At 23.4% G+C, this 21235-nt stretch overlaps 10 protein-coding genes across 10 annotated transcripts; 2 read left to right on the forward strand and 8 right to left on the reverse strand.

The window, feature by feature from the left end:
• Positions 1-4: 4 nt before the first annotated feature.
• On the forward strand, positions 5-802 carry AAJ76_100047080 (meiosis protein mei2; the record flags this gene model as incomplete). Its single annotated transcript, XM_024473647.1, has 1 exon — positions 5-802. One exon carries the CDS (start codon positions 5-7, stop codon positions 800-802), a length of 798 nt encoding a protein of 265 aa, XP_024332380.1.
• A 360-nt stretch (positions 803-1162) lies between these two features.
• Positions 1163-1756, forward strand: AAJ76_100048238 (synaptobrevin-like protein; the record flags this gene model as incomplete). Its single annotated transcript, XM_024473648.1, has 1 exon — positions 1163-1756. The coding sequence occupies one exon, from the start codon at positions 1163-1165 to the stop codon at positions 1754-1756; it is 594 nt and encodes a 197-aa protein (XP_024332381.1).
• Positions 1757-1803: 47 nt separating this feature from the next.
• On the reverse strand, positions 1804-4482 carry AAJ76_100051557 (alanyl-trna synthetase; the record flags this gene model as incomplete). The annotated part of the gene is made up of 1 exon (XM_024473649.1): positions 1804-4482. The coding sequence occupies one exon, from the start codon at positions 4480-4482 to the stop codon at positions 1804-1806; it is 2679 nt and encodes an 892-aa protein (XP_024332382.1).
• Positions 4483-4748: 266 nt separating this feature from the next.
• Positions 4749-4931, reverse strand: AAJ76_100052006 (zinc c2h2-type; the record flags this gene model as incomplete). The annotated part of the gene is made up of 1 exon (XM_024473650.1): positions 4749-4931. The coding sequence occupies one exon, from the start codon at positions 4929-4931 to the stop codon at positions 4749-4751; it is 183 nt and encodes a 60-aa protein (XP_024332383.1).
• A 195-nt stretch (positions 4932-5126) lies between these two features.
• On the reverse strand, positions 5127-5966 carry AAJ76_100053041 (inositol polyphosphate-5-phosphatase; the record flags this gene model as incomplete). The annotated part of the gene is made up of 1 exon (XM_024473651.1): positions 5127-5966. The coding sequence occupies one exon, from the start codon at positions 5964-5966 to the stop codon at positions 5127-5129; it is 840 nt and encodes a 279-aa protein (XP_024332384.1).
• A 735-nt stretch (positions 5967-6701) lies between these two features.
• On the reverse strand, positions 6702-6872 carry AAJ76_100053947 (hypothetical protein; the record flags this gene model as incomplete). The annotated part of the gene is made up of 1 exon (XM_024473652.1): positions 6702-6872. The coding sequence occupies one exon, from the start codon at positions 6870-6872 to the stop codon at positions 6702-6704; it is 171 nt and encodes a 56-aa protein (XP_024332385.1).
• A 341-nt stretch (positions 6873-7213) lies between these two features.
• AAJ76_100055245 (hypothetical protein) lies at positions 7214-8170 on the reverse strand (the record flags this gene model as incomplete). Its single annotated transcript, XM_024473653.1, has 1 exon — positions 7214-8170. The coding sequence occupies one exon, from the start codon at positions 8168-8170 to the stop codon at positions 7214-7216; it is 957 nt and encodes a 318-aa protein (XP_024332386.1).
• A 1978-nt stretch (positions 8171-10148) lies between these two features.
• On the reverse strand, positions 10149-11099 carry AAJ76_100058174 (hypothetical protein; the record flags this gene model as incomplete). Its single annotated transcript, XM_024473654.1, has 1 exon — positions 10149-11099. The coding sequence occupies one exon, from the start codon at positions 11097-11099 to the stop codon at positions 10149-10151; it is 951 nt and encodes a 316-aa protein (XP_024332387.1).
• Positions 11100-15555: 4456 nt separating this feature from the next.
• Positions 15556-16986, reverse strand: AAJ76_100064061 (hypothetical protein; the record flags this gene model as incomplete). The annotated part of the gene is made up of 1 exon (XM_024473655.1): positions 15556-16986. One exon carries the CDS (start codon positions 16984-16986, stop codon positions 15556-15558), a length of 1431 nt encoding a protein of 476 aa, XP_024332388.1.
• Positions 16987-18820: 1834 nt separating this feature from the next.
• Positions 18821-19789, reverse strand: AAJ76_100066864 (hypothetical protein; the record flags this gene model as incomplete). Its single annotated transcript, XM_024473656.1, has 1 exon — positions 18821-19789. One exon carries the CDS (start codon positions 19787-19789, stop codon positions 18821-18823), a length of 969 nt encoding a protein of 322 aa, XP_024332389.1.
• Positions 19790-21235: the final 1446 nt, after the last annotated feature.

Below are 21235 nucleotides of genomic sequence, written 5' to 3' on the forward strand. Positions count from 1 at the left end.
ATGCATGAATAAAAGTTTTATAGAATTTTCTGATAAGACATTGAATTATTCAAGTGATGACTCTCTAACCATTGATTCATCATTTCTTAAATATGATTTACTATTAAATAGTGTGCCGTACAGTGGTATAATTTCAAAAGAGCCAAAATCTTACGCATTTCCTAAGTTTATACCGCGTTTGTTGCTGGGCAAAAACCCAATTATTTGTGATGAAGAAGTTTATTTTCGCTTATACGGTCATAAAACTACATTTAACCAAAAAATAAAAAAGAAAGAATATTTTACAAATGAAAAAGAAAACAGCAGTAACACAACTAATAATAATCCCTCTGACAGTCTATTTTTACGAACAGTGCCTGTTCTTATTAACCCTGCCACAGAATTGAAATATAAAATAAACATTCATGACATGGATTCTCGCACGACATGCATGATTAAAAATATTCCTAACAAATATACACAAAAAATGTTAATAAATCTTCTCAATGAGCATCATTTCGGATGCTACGACTTTGTATATCTTAGAATGGATTTTAAAAATAAGTGCAATGTTGGTTACGCCTTTGTAAATTTTACTTGTACAGAACACATTAAAACATTTTACAAAAAAATTAATAATAAAGGATGGAAATTGTTTAGTAGCAATAAAATTGCAGAATTAACTTATGCATCAATCCAAGGATTCGACAGCTTAGTAAATAAATTTAAAAACTCAAATGTAATGAAAGAACAGGAATCTTATAGGCCAAAAATTTTTCATAAAGAAGGAAATTTAAAAGGATATGAAAAATCAATGTTTTAAAATAAACTATTTAAAAATATTATAAATTTTATATACAAAACTATTTAAAAATATTATAAATTTTATATACAAAACTATTTAAAAATGCTATAAATTTTATATACAAAACTATTTAAAAATGCTATAAACTTTATATACAAAACAATTAAAAAATGCTATAAACTTTATATACAAAACAATTAAAAAATGCTATAAATTTATTATAAAAAACTATTAAAAAATATTATAAATTTTATATAAAAAACTATTTAAAAATGCTATAAACTTTATATACAAAACAATTAAAAAATGCTATAAACTTTATATACAAAACTATTAAAAAATGCTATAAATTTTATATACAAATCTTTTTTAACCCTTATGACAATTTACTACACGCTTGTAAGAGAAAACAAAACCAAAAAAATAATTGGGGGTGAGTTTAGTCCACAATCAGAAACTATAACTATAGGTAAGGATATATTAAAAGAAATACGAGATATTTCTAATAATGGAAATATTGCTAAAATTGAATCTGCTTTGGATCAAAAGTTTATTTTTATTGTATATTTGTATAAAGATGTTTTGTATTCTGTTATTATCGATCAGTACGAAAAAGATAATAATGTAATAAACTACATTCATTCTCTTAGCCAAAAATTGTCAGAAAAAGAATACAAATCTTACGAATTTGATAATGTAATTAAAGAAAAGAGTAATGAATTTAATAAGGATAAAACACTTAAAGAGATTGATGATACAAAAAATATACTAGCAGATTCATTAAATTTGATAATTCAACGAAGAGAAAATATAAATAATATTAGTAAGTTGGCAGATAGATTAACTTTTGAAACCAAAGAAATGCACAGTTCTATAAAGAACATGCAATTTAATAATCTTGTTAAAGAATATGGAGTGTATGCAGTTATAGGATTTATAATATTTTTATTTCTGTATTTTATTTTACATTAAATGATTAAACCTTAAAATTATTTAATAATATTATTTTACTCAAAAATTTAATTAAACAATAGCTTAACATTTTTGTCAGTTTTAAAACTAAACTGCAATATTCCATTTTTCATTAAAAAAAATCCATCTTTAAATTTATCACGAATTTCTTCAGAATTTGTTTGTTTTACGTATCCATGAACAAAATCTTCACATTTACCCCACAAAAGAAAATCTTCATCTTCCTTAAACAATTTGATAAAATTGCCTATGTTTTTTAAGATATCCTTTTTTGTTTCGTAATCTAATGTTTGATATTCATATAATATTTTTTGCTCATATTTTACAGGTGTATCCCGTGTCACAGCAATAATCATTTTTAAATTCTTTAAATTTTTTGTAAAATTTTCTTTCTTCGCTTTAGTAATAACTTCAATATTCTCCTTAACTTTAGCTTCAAGCCGAAGTCTCTCAAAAAGTGGTAAACTTTTATCCAAATGTACTACCTCCCCATTATCTACTTTTAATTTAATTTCTTCTATTTTTTTCTCAGCTTTTCTTACTTCATTACCAGTGATACCAATTACTCGCCTAACATTACTAGAAATACTACTTTCACTAATAATTTTTAATTTATAAAGATCACCAGTATTTTTTACGTGACATCCACCACAAAGCTCTCTTATTTCAGGATTTTCCAATTTACCAATACAGATCATCCTAACAATCGATGGATATTCTTCATTTTTCATATAAATTAAATTTTCTTCTTTTAATAAATCTTCTTTAGGCATAAATTTAATTGTAACAGGTAAATTTTGTTGAATACACAAGTTAATGTTATCTTCAACTTTTTGTAAATCTATTTTATGCCCTTCAAAATCAAATCTAAATTTATTTTTTGCTACTAAACTTCCTCGTTGCATTGTATTAATCTCTTTTCTCAAAAAATAATTAAAAAGATGTGTTCCAGTATGATTTCTTTCAATATCTGATCTATCATCATATTCTAAATTGGCATATAGTGTTACTTTGCCTTGTAATTTTCCGTAATGTAAAACATAACCATTAACTTTTTTACAATCATCTACTATAAACCTACCAACTTCAACATTATCTTCATAAAAAGTTATTAATCCCGTATCACCTATTTGTCCGCCGCTTTCACTATAAAAACATGTTCTATCAAAAACCATACCAATTCTTGTATTTTCAGGAGGCAGATTAAAAAATTTGGGATTATTCTCTGAAATATTACAAATCGATTCAAGACTTGATGAAATATCATCATTTATAACATTAAATTTTATAATTTTTTTTTCTAAAGTAAAAAATTGTAATCTACCACTTATCCCATTTTCTGTATATTTAAATTGATCATCCGTTACAGAAACATCAGATAAAATAATTTCTGTTATTTCATTATTAATTTTTTTACTTAATTCTCTTGCTTTTTCTTTGCATTCTTCAAATTTTGAAAAATCCAATTTAACATTATGTTCCTCTGCTAACATTTGCACTAAATCTGTAGGAAATCCGTATGTATCGTAAAGTCTAAAAATTTCTTCACTAGAAATAATTTGTGAATTCATGCTCATTTTTTTAAATCTTTCTAAACCTTTTTGTAGTGTTTCTAAAAATTTATCCTCTTCACGATTGACATCTAATATACCTTTTTTTATTTTAGTGTCATATAAATTATGATCAATTTCTCCATCATCATTTTCTAATATTTCAAGCAACATTTCTTTTAGAATTTCTTTTACCAAATTTCCGATGTCCCCTCTTTGCATTTTTAAAATATCATGTGCATAACGAACCGCACGTCTTAAAATTCTGCGCAAGACATAGCCTTGTCCTTCATTAGAAAATTCTACGTTATCGATTAAACAGACCGCAATAGTTCTACAGTGATCTGATACAGCTCTAAAAGCTGTATCTTCAATCGTTAACTTGTCTTCATATTTTTTATCTGTCATATTTTCTATATTTTTTATAATTGGTATAAAGCAATTAGTAAGGTAATTTGATTTAACATTATTTAAAATACTTAGTAGTCTTTCAAATCCTATACCTGTGTCAATACATTTCCTTTCAAGTGGCTCAAGCCCAGTAGGAGTTCTATTGTATTCTATAAAAACAATATTCCATATTTCTATAACATCGGGATCATCTTGATTTACAAGTCGAGATGCATCTCTTCCTCCGATACGGTCATAGTGAATTTCTGTGCAGGGACCACATGGGCCAGTATCCCCCATTTCCCAAAAATTATCATTTTTATCGGCTTCTATAATACGCTCACTTGGTAGAAATTCTTTCCAAATGTTATATGATTCACTATCCATATCTTTATAATAAGTAACATATAGTCTATCCTGTTCTAATTTAAGAATATTTACTAAAAAATCCCATGCATATTCAATAGCCTCTTTCTTAAAATAATCACCAAATGACCAATTACCCATCATTTCAAAAAATGTATGGTGATAAGTGTCTTTTCCTACATCATCCAAATCATTGTGTTTACCACCGGCTCTAATACATCTTTGTATAGAACAAGCTCTTTTTAGATTTGTTTCTTGTCCCATCAAAATATTCTTAAATTGTACCATACCACTATTTGTAAATAGAAGTGAAGGATCATTACTAGGAATAACAGAACTCGATTTAATAATCTCATGACCTTTAGATTTAAAATATGAAAAAAATGCCCGTTTTAATTTTTTAACAGTGTATTCAACCATTAGGGCTAAAAAAATTTAACAATAAAAATGAATGATAGTAACTTCGGCCTTTAAATGAATATTTACAAATTGAATACTAAATAGTGCAATTTACAGTGATAAGATTTGATTAATTTTTAGACAATAACTTTACATATAAAAATTCTAAAATTTAGTTATTTGTATAAAGATATGCATTTTTAGAAAAGACATGACAGCTATTCAATGCAAAAAATTATTATTTTTTAAAATCAAAATTTATTTTAAAAATGTAATGCTATACTGCTTTATCGATGATAATTTCTATGAAGTAGCATTCTTCTCTTTTCATTAAATTCTTTATTACAAATATCACATCTGTAAATACATATATTTTTTACATATTTTTCATCTGTACACCACATTTCTATTTCTAAAGGATGTCCATTAATTGTTTCAACTTGTATTTTTTGTTTATAAAATCTTGACATTTTAAAGGGTCAAACTTTCGTTACTAATCTATTCAATAAATTCGTGCACAATCTATTCAATGAATTCGTACATAATCTATTCAATGAATTCTTGCACAATCTATTCAATGAATTCGTGCACAATCTATTTAATGAATTTGTGCACAATCTATTCAATAAATTTGTGCACAATCTATTTAATAAATTCATGCACATTTATTTTTTCCATAAAAAAATATACAAAATAAGTGTTAATGTTATAAAAGTAAAACTAATACACAATAAATTATCATACAAGAAACATGAAACAATGCTTGATTTACACGCAGTCAATTTTACATTAAAGATATTTAAATTATTTATATCTTCATTAAAAGACATGTAAACTAATTTATGATCAGAATTACTAAATTGATTAATTATATTGTAATTTGTCACATTACTTAATTTTATATTTTTATATAAAATTCTATCACAATATGATGGCATCCTAGTATTATTTAATACATTTTCATTGTATTTATAAGTAAATTTAAAGCAAATTTCATTTTCTAAATAACCATATTGTCGTTTTATTGCATCTAATTCATCAAAATCTTTACAATATTTAAAAATTTGCTTTGTAAATCTGTAGTTAAAATCACCTGCTAAAATAACAGGACCACCAATTTTTAATATCAAGTGTGTTATATAATTAATCTGTTTATTTCTTAGTGCTAAATTATTTTCACCATCTTTTAAATGTAGGCTTATAAAGATTAATGAACTGTTTATATTTGATATTATACATCCTTTGTTACCCAAGTAGCACTCGCCGAAACAATAAACATAAAATTTTACATCAAGCTGCATTTTTGATAAAATAAGAGCATGAATGCCATACATTCTATTATAATACACATAAGGGTAGTTTTTAGGTAAATTAATTGTATAAAAGTATTCCTGTATTGAAATTAAGACTATATCAAAAGTTAGAGTATTAATATAATCTAAAAGATCTTCATAAGCCATTTTATTATTATTTAGATTATATGTAATCACTTGAATTTTTTGCATAAACTTAAAAAGAATTATTTTAAAATAATTAATGCACCAATAAAAACATTCTGTTCTTTATTTCAATTCGATAAAAATAAATTTAAATTTTTTAAATAACTATTTATTTTATGTAAATTACATCATCTATATGTTTATATAATGATACAAAAATATTTATGTTGTTGTCAAAAGAGTTGTTTCTAAAACAAGACAGTTACACTTCGGAGAAGACTTCGCCCTCTCTTACCCCAGATTAAAATTTTATAAACTTTTTCTTTTAAAATTAAATACAAGAGAATGTGAAAAAAAAGTTTTTTATATTTTGTTTATATTTTAGGCAGAAAAATTGGTTTTTTAAAGGTTGTTTATTCTAAAAAAAATTAGAGATTGTGTATTTTGTAAAAAATAATAAAAAAATATTTAGTTAAGCTTTTCAACTAACTTACTATTTTTTTTAATCTTATTATATCAATTTTTTCAAAATTATCGAACTGTTATCTTCTGCAGCTAACTTTACCATATTAAACTGCAATATTTCCACAACAATATAGACTATAGTATTTAAATGCTCATGAAGTGGCACTCTTCTTGTTTGGATATTATTGCCAATGTTTGGCCTAATTAAAATCCTACCATTTAAATATTAGAAACCATTTCGCCATCAACTCTTTTCAATCATACGATCTGCAGCTATTTTTGTAGATAATCTTGTATTTTCACGCATAACCAAACTTTTCATAGAATTATCAACAGTTATTTGTCCAGATCTTGCTCTTTTATAAATTCTATAATTAAATTATCAAAATTTGAAAGTATAACATATCTAATAAACATTTTATCTTCTATACGTTCAATTTTTAAATCACAGTTAGAATCGTTGCTTGTTAAAATTATAGAGTCTATTTGATCGTTAGCCATCAACATCCTTATACTTAACCCAATTATATAGTTTTATAAATATCCTTAAAAACATTTAATTTCCTAGTTATTCTTACAACTTCTTTTCTTTTGCTCTTCAAAAGCAGGAGGTAAATTTTTAAAAAATCTTAACCCACTTTTTGTACCATGAATAGCACTTTAGCTGATAAAAATTTGTAAAGTACAAGGTGTTATTGAAGCATCAAAAAATAAACTCAATTAATTTAATTAACATTTAACAATCTGTTTTTTTATGTAAACAGTAAAAACAAGGCAATCAGCAGTATTAATTTAATGGCGTTGGCATGTCTGTTTTATAAATAATAATAATTACATAAACCCATATTTTATTTCAGCATTTTAATTTTCAACAAAAGGTAATTTCTTTCAAATTTAGTAAACTTGTAAAATTTTTCTGTTTCTGAAATATGTTGTCTAACTAAAATTTTAAATGTTTCTAATAATGGTTTCATACAAAAATTGTAACTTTTAGAAACCTCATATAATTCTCTAAATATCGAATATTCATTAATTATCTTATTTAATTTTGCGAGTTCTGCTTCAGATAAAGAAATTAATGTTTTGAAACTATTATTTAAAGCTTTTTTTAGATTTATTTCTGTATACAAAAGAAATTTATAATATTTAACATGGGTTTCTTTTAACTTAATTTGATACTTATTAAAATCTTCAATAATTGATGTTGAATCATCTTCTAAAATATTATAAATAGTTGCACACAATTCTTTGAAATCTTTTGACATAAAATTTATTTCGCTTTCCAATATCTTAATATTTTCAAATTTTTTTCTTTTATTTTCGATCAGAGCACTGCTAATAATACAAAATGCGTTATACATAGATTTAAAACAGCTTTTATAAAAGGCATAGTCTTCTGGAGTGATTTCTTTTGCAGCTTCAACTCTAAAACATCCTAAGGAAAGAAAGAATCCAATCAATTTAGGCCTATTATTAACTTTATTGTATTCTTTATATATTAATTCCATTTCACCATTTAATATTTTTTCATTCTTTCTCAGTAACCCAATCGACTTTTTATAAAATTCATAAATCTCACGTGCTTTACTTCTTTCTTCAGAATTTTTAAACATAACACTTTTTCCTTTTTTTTTAAAAAATATTGGCGGATTATCTACGTCTAAAGTTTCTGTACGTCCAATATTGAGTATTTCATTAAACTTATTTTTCATGTAGTTACTATTTTTATTCTCACCTGTGGATTCCTCAATAAGTGTTTCGTATTGATTCATGCAGTAGTAAAATATCAAAAATAGATAGAACATGGGTTGTCTAAAAATTTTATAATTTAAGCATTTTTTACTATTTAATTAAAAAGTATAATTGGCTGTATTTCGGTTAAAAAATAAAAACAGTATATTTTTTTAAATTATTATGGTTTTATCAGTTTTTGTTTTTAAAACTTCGTATAATTAAAAAAATTAAAGTTTAATAAATATCTTAAATACAATTGTTGCTAAAATTTATTTTTTGTTGTATATTTTTTAATTATTATTTAATTAAAAACTTTACATCATAATTTTGTATAATTAAATGAGGTTTTTAAAAATATTATTGTTTAATTGTAGATTTAAAATATTCTACAGTCCGATACCACCACACGCAGATAACCTAAATATTTTAAGTTGAAAATTGATTCTAAATTTGTAAAAAATAAACAACTTTTTTACAAAAAAATAAAATTTGTGTGCTAAACAATTTAGGAGAATATAATCAAATTATTAAAATCGTAAAATAAGTTAAACTAAAATAAATTTTATATTTTAATTGTTTCAAAAATTTAATTTGTGTTGCACATTTTTTAATTTACCCTCTTTTTAAATTTTTATTTTTTCACATAAGACAGGAGTTAAAATAAATTAAATTTTCAAAAAGTAAATTATATTTTTAAAAGGCTTTATATAAAAATGAATAGTTGTTTTATTTACTAATAATTACAACTATTGAAAAAAATTGTATGTTGTTAAAAGTAAAGTTACTGCAAATTGTATGACGGATAAAATAATCTATTTAATGTTTTTAGATTAATAATTATCGTAAACCTTGAGAAGAAAGCCGAAATTATGATAATTTTCTGCAATACTAGATAAAGCATAAGATTTTTATTATAGTTTAGTTTCTCTATTATTTTTATCTTGTTTTATTTGTTTAAAAAGTTATAGTTCTTCATTTTCTTTTTGTTTTTAAATAACATAAATTATTTCGTTTATAGTCAAATTTTAAATAAAAAATGTCTATTAATTGATTTTAAAACTGTTAGAATAAATACCTACATGTAATTTGGATACCACAATGCTATTTCAAAATGTAAAAGGATTTTAAATATTTTAATACTTAAAATTGAAAAAGGATCTTAGCTGTCTAAATACTTAAAAATTTTCTCTTTTTTCTGACTACATAAAACACAAGAATAAATTAATTTTATAAAATTTTTATTTATTAAATAGGTCGATAAATAAATTTAAAATAATCAAAAATTCTTGTAAAAAACGTTTGTAAAAAGTAAAACATGTCGTTTTGTAAAAATTGCATTTCTCTTCTATGTCTATATATTTAAATTTGAGTTAAAAAAATTTAAAGAGTTTTATTCAAAATGATCAGCACAAGTCACATAATTTTTACTATTTATTCACAAAAAAACAATACAATTAATTTTAAAACGCAAGGAATAGTGGAACGAAAGAGCTACATGTGGTCATTTTTGCCCCAAATAAAAAATTTTGATTAATCTACTTAAAGTAAAAAACGAAATAAAAAAAATTGAAATCTATTTTTCTGTGAAAATGTATTTCTTAAAAAGACCTTTTTTACTACAATGCTAGCAAAAACACTCGTAATAATTCTTTTTATTGTACTTATTATTAAATCCACTTCACCCATGCACTTGTTTGGTGAATTTTCTATTACTGCTTCAATATTGGAATATTTTTTTCTTCCTGGCATGGCATTTTTAAGAGCATTTTAAAAAAATTAATTTATAGTATTTGTGAGCAAAAGTGGCTAAAATTTATTTATTTTAAATCATTAGAATGATAAACAGAAATTTTGAAACTTATAGATACATGTTTAAGGGGTTTCCCGCTTTAAGAATTGGTTTTAAATGAATTTTTAAAAGTCTTTAGTTCAAATATTTTAACATTACTTTAGATTATTTTCTAATTTGCTCTAAAGTTAATAAAATTTTATAAAATACAAAAATTTAATACAGCACTTTAGTCTCTTTAAATCATCTTCAAGATTTTGTTATTTTCTTATCCCCAGTAAAAGGTAATTTCTTTCAAATTCAGTAAATTTGTAAAATTTTTCTGTTTCTGAAATATGTTGGCTAACTAAAACTTTAAATGTTTCTAATAATGGTTTCATACAAAAATTATACTCTTTAAAAGCCTCATATAATTCTCTAAATATCGAATATTCATTAATTATCATTTCAAAATCAATCTTTTCTGCTTCAGATAAAGAAATAAATATATTTAAATCATTAACCAAAACTTTTTTTAACTTTATTTCTGTATATAAAAGAAATTTATAATATTTAACATGGGTTTCTTTTAACTTAGTTTGATACTTATTAAAATCTTCAATAATTAATCCTGAATCAACTTCAAAAAAATCACAAATAGCTGCGCACAGTTCTTTGAAATCTTTTGACATAAAATTTATTTCGCTTTCCAATATCTTAATATTTTCAAATTTTTTTCTTTTATTTTCGATCAGAGCACTGCTAATAATACAAAATGCGTTATATATAGATTTAAAACAGCATTTATAAAAGGCATAGTCTTCTGGAGTGATCTCTTTTGCAGCTTCAACTCTAAAACATCCTAAAAAAAGAAAAAATCCAGTCAATTTAGGCCTATTATTAATTTTATCATATTCTTTACGTATTAGTTTCATTTCATCAGCTGATATTTTTTCATTCTTTCTCAGTAACCCAATCGACTTCTTATAAAATTCATAAATCTCACGTGCTTTACTTCTTTCTTCAGAATTTTTAAATAAAACATTTTTCCCTTTTTCCTTAAAAAATATTGATGGCTTATCTACGTCTAAATTTTCTGTACGTCCAATATTGAGTATTTCATTAAACTTATTTTTCATGTAGTTAATATTTTTATTCTCATCTGTGGATTCCTCAATAAGTGTTTCGTATTGATTTATGCAGTAGTAAAATATCAAAAATAGATAGAACATGGGTTGTCTAAAAATTTTTTTAATATTTATTAAATAATTTTAGTTTTTAGAATTATTGATAAATTCAACTTTTGTAAAAATTTGTTAAATACATGTTATTGTAGTCTAAATTAAAAAATTGTAAACATGAATAAATTTAATTTTTTATAATTATTTTTGCTTTTAAAATGTTTATATGATTTAATTATTTTATGAGTTTTAATTAAACATTCAAAAACTTTAAACAATTTATTTAAATTCTAAAACAAGTAAATTCTTATAAACTATTCAAAAAAATGTATAATTTCTGCACATTTTGATGTTTAATTACAAGAGAGGTTAAACCAATACTCTTTTTTTTGCAACAATAATTATTGTAAATGTAACATTTTTGCAAGTAAAAATATTTAATTAAGAAATTTCGATTTGACTTTTGCTAACACAAGAACCTTTTGTTATTTATTTAATTACTATATTATGCTATTTAAGGTTTTAAATTTTTATTTTAAATTATTTTTAAATGATTTTTAAAGATTTATAGTTTAAATGTCGATTTAAAGTATTTTTGGATGAAATCTAAAATTTTAAATTTTTACTTCGTTTTTGAGGTTTCTTAACATTAATACGAAATAAATACAAATTATTCAAAATAAATTCACTATGTATTTGTGTTAAGCTTTAAATTAAATATGCTAAACAATTTTAGTATAAATTAAATAAACATTTTAAACTAAATTTTTTTTTATTTCTATTTTAAAGAAATCTTACTGAAAAGTATCAAATAGTTTTATATTTCAATATCTTAGGGACTGAAGTTTTACAGCATTCCAGTTTCTTTCAATAATATTTGTATGAATCCCTGTCTATAAATTTAAAAATAAATAAAATGACTTATTGATTATTGTAAAAAAAATGTTGGAAGAGACTAGAATAACTTTTTCAGTTGTTAGTATCTATTACAGAAGAACTGTCAATATATTTATAAAGAAGGTGTTATTGCTTCTTTATTTCTCTTATATACAGGTTGTAATACAATACACTCTGTCTTTTTTACTCAGTGCATTAATAACCAACACGTTGCCTACCAAATATCCTCCGTTAAACTTTCTTTTTCCAAAGGTACTTTCGTCCGCCTTAACAATATAATAAAAATCTTAAATTTTTTAAAGAGATATATTTAAAAATTTATTATCAGGAGCCCAGCTGGTTACACGATAAACATATTGTAAAAATTAAGTTGAACCTAGCTGGTTTGCGATATATAATATTGTAAGAATAGGCCGGGATTGACTGCGTACATAAAGATAACGCCTTAATAAGCCATAGGTTGGTATTTATTGATACAAATTTGTCAAAGAGTTTTTTATGTATATTTGCATTTTGTTACTTAACAGGAAGAATTAGCAAATTTATGAGATTTTGTCAGAGTCTAATTCATTTTTTACTAATCAAGCACTATACGCACGCAATTTTAGTTTATTTTATAAATGCCGGGCTTTTTATTTAAATTTACAAATGACATGAGATTAAGAAATTAGACTAAAACGAATAATTAAAATTCTAATGCTTTATTTAAAGAGCTAGAATAGGATTAAAACAAGAAAAATTTAAATATATCAATAAGGCTAGATATTTTTGATGGTATTTTAGTATAAAAGTTAAGCAGATATTACAAAGGTTAGGTTAATGATCTTTTTAAAAATAGCTATATTTTGGAAAGTCTGCAGATAACTTATATTAAAAAAACAATTCAGGTAAAACATAATTTATTTTTGGATACTATTGTTTTACTAAAATTATATTAAACGATAAGAGGCTGTTATTATGTTATTTTAACCCTACATTTAAAAAAATTTTAATTACTGTACGAAGTTTAGAATAAAATGAATTAAGCTTAAATTTCTTTTTCCTAAATTATTAACAAATTTTTTTTTTATTATAATAGTATCATTAAAACTATTATGAACAAATTTTTTGTTCATTTTGACTAAATACTTTGCATTAATCAAATTTACATTTTCAACCTTACAGCTAACATAATTTTTTCGTTTTTCCTCTATACATTTATCATAATTTTCGTGTATACTTTTTTAAAGCCAATTTTATTCAAAAATTAACTAAATGATGAGTTATTGGTTGCAGAGTGAACAGCCACATTATACACATAGCTCAATTTTCGTATAATAACCGACTATTTTTGTCATTTGCATTATTTTAGTCATACAAATGCTTTTGTAAATATCTTGCGAGTGTTTAATTATTTCTTTTGGCCTTAAATTTACGGGCCTATCGTACACTAAAAGTATTTTTATTTGGTTGTAAAAATAATTAAAACTAAACTTGTAAACTCTTTACAATCGTCACAATGTAAAATCTGAAGATCACAGAACTAGAAAAAAAACAATTTCTTAACTTGCTAAAATTTCAACAACAATTTGCTTTATCAGTAAAGTTATTGCATAATTTAAATATCTATCTACACCAGTTAATATCAAAGCGTATTCATTATTTTGACAAGCATACTTTCTCATTTCAACAAGATCTATTATTAACTTTTGAAACAACCTGCTTGCCAAAATGTGTTAAAATTTTTCTTTTGTTTTAAGAACTGTGCTTGGGTACAAATATTACACTCTGAATGAGCCTCCCTAACAAGCGATTTTGATATAGAAAAATACAAATGCTTGAACAGTTCATATAAACGATAACGCCCATAAATATTTCGTCTGTGCAAATATGTACTTCAAGATTTTTAAAACTGTGTGTCCTCAACAAAACACGCTTGTGGTTTTCATCTACATTTTTAAAATGATGTAAATATTCTACTAGCATAAAATTTTTACACCATTTTTTTATTGATATTTTACTTGTCTATTCACTTCGATTGCTGTTTATTTACTTTTCAAATATTGTACAATGTTTTGATACTCTTCATTTGATTAAGTCGGTGTAATTATAGGGTATAATTTTTTTAAAAAAGTACATCTTAAATTTACATTGCTATTAATTTTATATAATTTTTTCTATTAGCGTATTGTCGAGCGTGCAGCATGTAAAAATCGTAGTTTATGTTAAGAGATTTAACCCACATCAACAAAAATATTATCACACTAAATTGTTGTAATCAAAAGTGCATTATACGTGCAACGATTTGCAATAAAAAACACTAACAGTTTTAAAGAAAAACAAGTGACTTTAAATTAACTTGATGTTAGCATTATTTATATAAATACACAATACAATCTCAAGAAAGCATTAAAATAAAAAAAACGTAATTAGCCGAGGATGCGACATTTATAAGCGCATCAAATTTGTTAAAATTTTGAAAATTCGATTAAAGTTAATTTATATACACTTAATAATCTAAAAACTAAATTTATAAAATAATATTAAGACATAAATAAAGTATTTTTATTGTTGTATCAACACCAACATGTTGTTTTTTAAAAAAAGACTCTTTAAAATAATAAAATCTTTCAAAACGGTCGAAAAAGTAAAAATAAGTCTATTTTTTTGCTAAGTGATTTTGTAAAATATTTACGTTTTGTACATATTCTATTTCTATAAAATTTTAATATTCTTTTTTTCTTTAGATTTTATCAGCTTTTAGTCTAAATTTAATATTTTAAATTGTGTTTAAAAATACTTAAAATTGACATTTGTTTCATTAATGCTATAATTGTACCGAAATACAATTAACAGACAATAATAAAATAATTAATATGTTAATTCAAGATATATTACTGCACCGGAAGCATACTGAAAATTTTAATGGACATATATCCTTAAGTCTCGAATTTACTAATGCTGAACAGCCTTCTTGAATTCTTTCTCATAAGTTAGAACTAAAATTAGGTGCAATAATAATGTGCATAGGAACATTGATCCAAAGCTTGAATTTTTTAATGAAACTAGATTGTGTATAAATGTCTTAAAAGACAATTATATAAATGGCGAAATTTTTAAAGAAGATGAAAAAGAAAGTTAGTAATACTTTTAAGAATTAATAAAATGCCAAGTGTGATTTTATTCATATTTTTATTAAAATGAAAACGGGTTATCTGTTAAATTGTCATATGCCTTGACAATATATAAGGCCCAGGGACAGTCTTTCGAAAAGGTTGGTGTGTATCCTGCTAATTAAGTTTTATTGTTTCCAACTACATGTAGCCCCTTTCGAATATGTTTGCAATGTAAAATACAACTGGCTACACTACTTAAAAGAAAACAAAAGATATTGTCATTTAAATACTTCTTTATACTGTAAACAAGATGTTTAGCTATAGAAATTTTCAATAGGCATAAGGGGTCCCTTTTAAATTATCAAGAAAGATAAAAATTACGAAGTGTTCTGTTCATAGGACAGGATGCTTTAGATATTGTTTATTAGAATTTTCCAAATGTAAATTATTTTAAATTGACAAAAATTTTTTTTCATTTAAAAATGCATTTATTATAAAAAATTTATTAAGTAAATCTACTCCTCATTTTTTAATCTTTCCTCTATTTCTCTTTTTATAATACCATAAACTGAATTTTCATTTTTTAGATCAATAGCATCCATAATTTTTTTATAATTTTCAAATATTGTATAAAATTCTTCTAATACATTTGAAGATGAATGATTTAAACCTGATTTTTCCATTTCATGCATTTCAGATTTATAAATCAATAATCTAGGATGGCAAGTTTCTGCATAAGCTTTGCAAATTATAAATGCATAAAATAATTCGACCATGTTACTAACAGTAATAAACTCACATCTTGATAAAGTATTATAAAATGTTTTGACTTTTTCGGCTTCTTCAGAGATTAATTTGTCATTAAAAAATAATTTTCTATATTTTAAATACTTATTGTTAATATCATTATTAATTTCGCTAGGTAACTTTGGTGTATTGTTTTTCAACCAAAATATTAATACTTTGTAATAGAAACTTGGTGTATCACTAGTAATTTTATCAATAATTGCCCCAATAGTATTCTTAGAAAGCGTGTTATACAAAATCATAATTGCACATGCTTTTGCCGAGGTAATTTCTAAAAATTCCTTACAAAATTTTTCAGATTTGGCACGAATATCTGTTGGTTCTTGATTTTGTTCCATTTCCTTGTTCCAATTAGCAATTATTCTTTTCCGTTGACAATTTAAGCACTTTGTTATATTAAAATTTTCATGTTTTACATTTTCACAATTCTCCCTTGATGTATCAATTAAAGAAATACCATTAATTTTATTTAAATATTCAAACTTAACGAAATCAAAATTATCAAAATACTTATTAAACTCTTCTTGATCAATTATACATTCTATTGCTTGCAATAAATTACTTTTAAAATGATTATCTAGATCTAGATCTTTTCCTGGTATTTTGATTGTATCTATTTCACCATCTTTCATACTTGGAATATGAATTACGGGCTGATAATTTTCATCTAGGGCTAAAAAATTCCAGTTTAGTATTGGAGACCTTGATAAATCTAAATCTGGAATTATACGTAAAGATGGATATTTTTTTTTAATCGAATTTGTTATCTGTTGGCACGCATTTTGTATTAGTTTAGCATAAATGTTATAAAATTTGAAATTTATATAAGAAATTTTCCCAGTAAATTTTTCTAACTTTGAAATTTTATATATTACGGGTTCTAACTTTTTTAACTCATAATACTTAACTGTTAAAGACTTTTCTTCTTTAAAGGTAATGGTCGGGGTATGTTCCTCTAACTCAGCTGTTTCACAGCTTAATTTCTGTGTATATAGAGAAATTGAAAAAACAAAATGACGATCATTTTGAAAAAAGTTAGCACTTACTGGTTTAAAATTCTCATTATCAAGTCTCTTTTTTATTAGATCTTCCAAATTTTCACAAAACAAAAGACTAAAAATCAAAAGTATAAATTTCATGGGTATAATTTTTTAAATCTTTTTATACTTTTTAATTAAGGGGTGTTATTTTAATTAATAAAACTCAAAAGAAAATTTTTGTATAAAAGTATTAGAACAAACAAAATGCTATTTAATTTTTTTGATTGTGTCAGTTAATTTTTTAAAAATTTACACAAATTTTTAAAAATTACAATTTATTAAATATTTTTAAATTAATACCTTTCACTAAAGTTAATCCTTTATTTTACATTTTTAAAAAATTACATTGATAAAAATAATGTCTTAATTGAAAATACTATTTATGGAAACTGAGTATAATTGAATAAATTTTTTTAAAATATTTTTGTTATTTTACAATTTGACATTACTATAAAAAGTGTGATTTAACATTTCAAGTTAAAAATTGGTGCTAAAGCTGCAAAAAAAATAAACTCTTTTTTGCATTATTTTATATTTGTGTACTAAACGATATAAAAGAATATAATTAGAATATTGAAGTTTTGAAAAGAATCTGAATTAAAATATATTTTTATTATTTCTTTCTTCTGATACAATAATGATCCACTATATATTCACAAAGTAAATATGTATTACATTTGGAAAATAAATACATACACAACCATAATTTCTATAAAAAGTAGAATTGAGCAATACAGCTTGTTTTTTGTGGTATTATTTACCACATGTCATTTATTTCATAAATTTTGCTTATATATTTAGCTTTATTTTTACCTATCAGAATTACGAGAAAGACCAACTGTTTTATAATATAACATTTGGTTAAAAATATCTTTATGGCTGTAATACTATAAATATTTACCATACTGATGATTTTTATGCTTATTATTTAAGGAAACAAATTTTAATATAAATAAAAATTTTTTATGGAGGAAAAAAATAAATGTAAAAAGCAAACAAAAATCAAAAAGCAACAGACACCAATAAAAGTTAATTAAAACGCATTTTAATGGAGTAAAAATTGTCTAAGGTACTTGTTTACTAGAAAGCTATTTTACACTTAGCGCATCCCATCTTGTTAGTTCATTTATATGTTATTTTATGGCAAAAAAAGACTTTTGAAAAATACGCTTGATTCTAAGCTGAAACAATTGCAAAAAATAATTAAAAATTTATATTGTAAAAAGTTGACTACTTTTGTTTGACATACTATTAGTCATAAAGGTAATTTTTTAAATGCAACACACATCTATTTGCTAATATCTTTATTAAATATTAAAAATATAGTGTTGGACTAACCAGCATTTATTAGGCAGAAAAAGCTTAATAAAATTTTTGAAACTTAATTTATAATTTATAGATTAGATTATTTTGTAGTTAAACTAGAAGAATAATCAAAACGTGCATAAAATTATGAAAAAAAATGGATATTGTTGAGATTAAACATGGGTTTATTTTATTATAATTATTTAAATATTGACATGTTAACTACATCACATGTTAAACATTCATTAATACTTAATGTTTCATAGATACATTTTACAGATGTAAAGAAGCTTTCTCGTCAAACAAAATACAGAGCAGATGGCAACTTTTATCATTTTCATGTTGATATTGTATGTCATATCTATCATATATTACTTAATTCTTCAATTTATTTTAAATTTAACATGATAAACAGAATACATTAACTAGGTAACATAAAATTATTGAACAGAACAAATTACCATAAATATCGGGTAATTATTTGAGAAAAAATTTAATTTTTTAAATGCTGAAGAAAAATTAGGCTACTTGTTTAATAACAATTTCCAAGAACTAATATCCTTTCAAAAATTTAATTACTTATCTATTTATTATAAAAGAAAAAGTAATAAATGTGTTATTGAGGGCTTTAATTAAGATTTAATTTTTGTTTTTTTTTAATTTTCGATAAAAGATAATCTCTATCACTTTTAGTAAGCTTATAAAATTTTTCTGTTTCTAAAATATGTTGGTTAATCAAAATTTTAAATACTTCTAACAATGGTTTCATATAAAAATTGTACTCTTTAAAAGCTTCATATCGTAGTTTAAATATCGGAGTTTTGTAAATTATATTTTTTAACTTGGCGCCTTCTTCTCCATTAAAAAAATCAAATTCATTTAATTCATACACTACAACTTTTTCTAGCCTCAATTTCATATACAAAAGCAAAGTATAATACTTAAAATAGCTAATATTAATAAGAACTAAATATTTAGAAAAATCTTCAACGTTTGGATCCGCACTTTCTTCTAAAAAATCACAAAAAGCTTTATACAGAATTTCAACCTCCCCCGACATAGAATTTTTTTCGTTTTCCATTGTCTCAGTATCTTTGATAATTTGTCTTTTTTTTTGGCGCAAATCACTGCTTAAACAGCAGAATACAAAGTGCATAGATCGAAAACAGCATTTATAAAAGCCATAGTCTTCTGGTGAAATCTCGTCTTTAATTTTTATTCTTTTTAAAGTAGAAAAATAGAACCTAGTAAATTTAAACCTATTATAAATTTCATTGTATTCTTTATATATTAATTCCATTTCGTCATCTAATAATTTTCTATAATTTTTCAGTAAGTTGATAGAATCTAAGTAAAATCTATAAATTCCGCGTGCCCTAGTTTTTTCTTCTGCATTTTTAAAAATAACATTTTTTCCTCCTTCTTTTAAAAATCTTGAGGGTTCACCAACATCTAGATTTTCTGTACGTCTAATGTTGAGTATTCCATTAAACTTATTTTTCATGTAGTTATTATTTTTATACTCATCTGAGGATTCTTCATCGAGTATTTCGTATTTAATTGAACAAAAGTAGAATAAGAAAAATAGATAGATCATGGGTTATCTAGGTAAAAATTTTTAATGTTTATGAAATATTTTTAGTTTTTTGAAATAACAAAGACATTCAATTTTTATGAAAAGTTTATGTATAAAAATATGATTATTTAATGTTATTGTAGTCTAAATTAAAAAATTGTAAACATGAATAAATTAAAATTTAAATGGTTATTATTGCATTTTATGTGCTTATTTGATTTGGCATTTTATTGGTTTTTAAATTAAATATTTTACAAAACTTTAAACAATTTTTTAAATTTTAAAACAAGTAATTTTTTAAAATATTTAAACAGTATTTGAATTAATCAATAAAATGTATAATTTCTGTACAATTTGGTGTTTAATTACAAGAGATATAAAACTAATGCTTTTTTTTGCAGTAACAATTTTTGTATATGTTAAATTTTTGCAAGTAAAATATTTAATTAAGAAATTTAGATTTGACTTTTGCTCGCACAGAATATTTTTATTTATTAAAGTAAAATATTGTACCATTTAAAGTTCATATTTTTAGTTTAAAGTGTTGTCAAATGTTTTCTTAAGAATTAATAAGTTGTTTTCTACTTAAAATATTTTATCCTTTTAAATGATTTGATTAGGTGCATTTAATTAACCAATCAATAAAAATGCCCAAAGAAATTTTTGAAATACAAAAAGTGGATTAGTGCTTTTTTAAAAAAATAATTATAAAAATGATTATTGGAAAGGTTTAATACTTTTCTTGAAAATGTGTGAATTAAAAGATACCATAAAAAATATAAAAACAAAGCAAGATTGAAGATGTTATTGCAAAAAGGTGTCAATTGAGGTAAATTTTATAAAACTCTAATATGTAATTGTATAAGTGTAAACACACGTTTTTGATGTGAAAAAAAAATTCTATTAAATACGATAAATTATATTTTTTTTGAAGGTTAAGATTATGTTGTCAAAAAGAGAATCATTAAATTTGATTAGAAGAATTGTAAGAGGATTAATTTTAAGATGTATTTAGAATTATAAGATCTGAAATATGTATAACATTTATCTAAATCAATTAAATAATAAACGGGGATAATTGCATGGTTGAAATAAAAACTGGCGAAAATAGCATCACAGGAGAAATGTTATTGCGAGATTTAAGGCCATTAAAATGATAGAAGATCTTTAAGAAAGAAAATTATTATATTAAGTCAGAACAAAGAAATGTAGATATTCTAATACAATTAATTCTTCACATGTACAAATTAATTTCTTTATTTTTATTAGTTGCTGGCGCGGATGTTTAAGTATAGTTAGTTTCTATTAAAAACATGTAGTTAAACGTTCATTGTACTTTTAGGATCCAGATATTGAAATCGAAACCAACACTATAGAAGGAAGTAAAAATCTGCTAAGGCATCAAGTTCATTTCAGTAAAAACGCGTTTCTTGTGGGATTTTTATTTATTTAAGTATATGTGTATGA

This window comes from Vairimorpha ceranae, assembly GCF_000988165.1.
Source record: "Vairimorpha ceranae strain PA08 1199 chromosome Unknown NODE_1, whole genome shotgun sequence".
Taxonomy (NCBI): domain Eukaryota; kingdom Fungi; phylum Microsporidia; family Nosematidae; genus Vairimorpha; species Vairimorpha ceranae.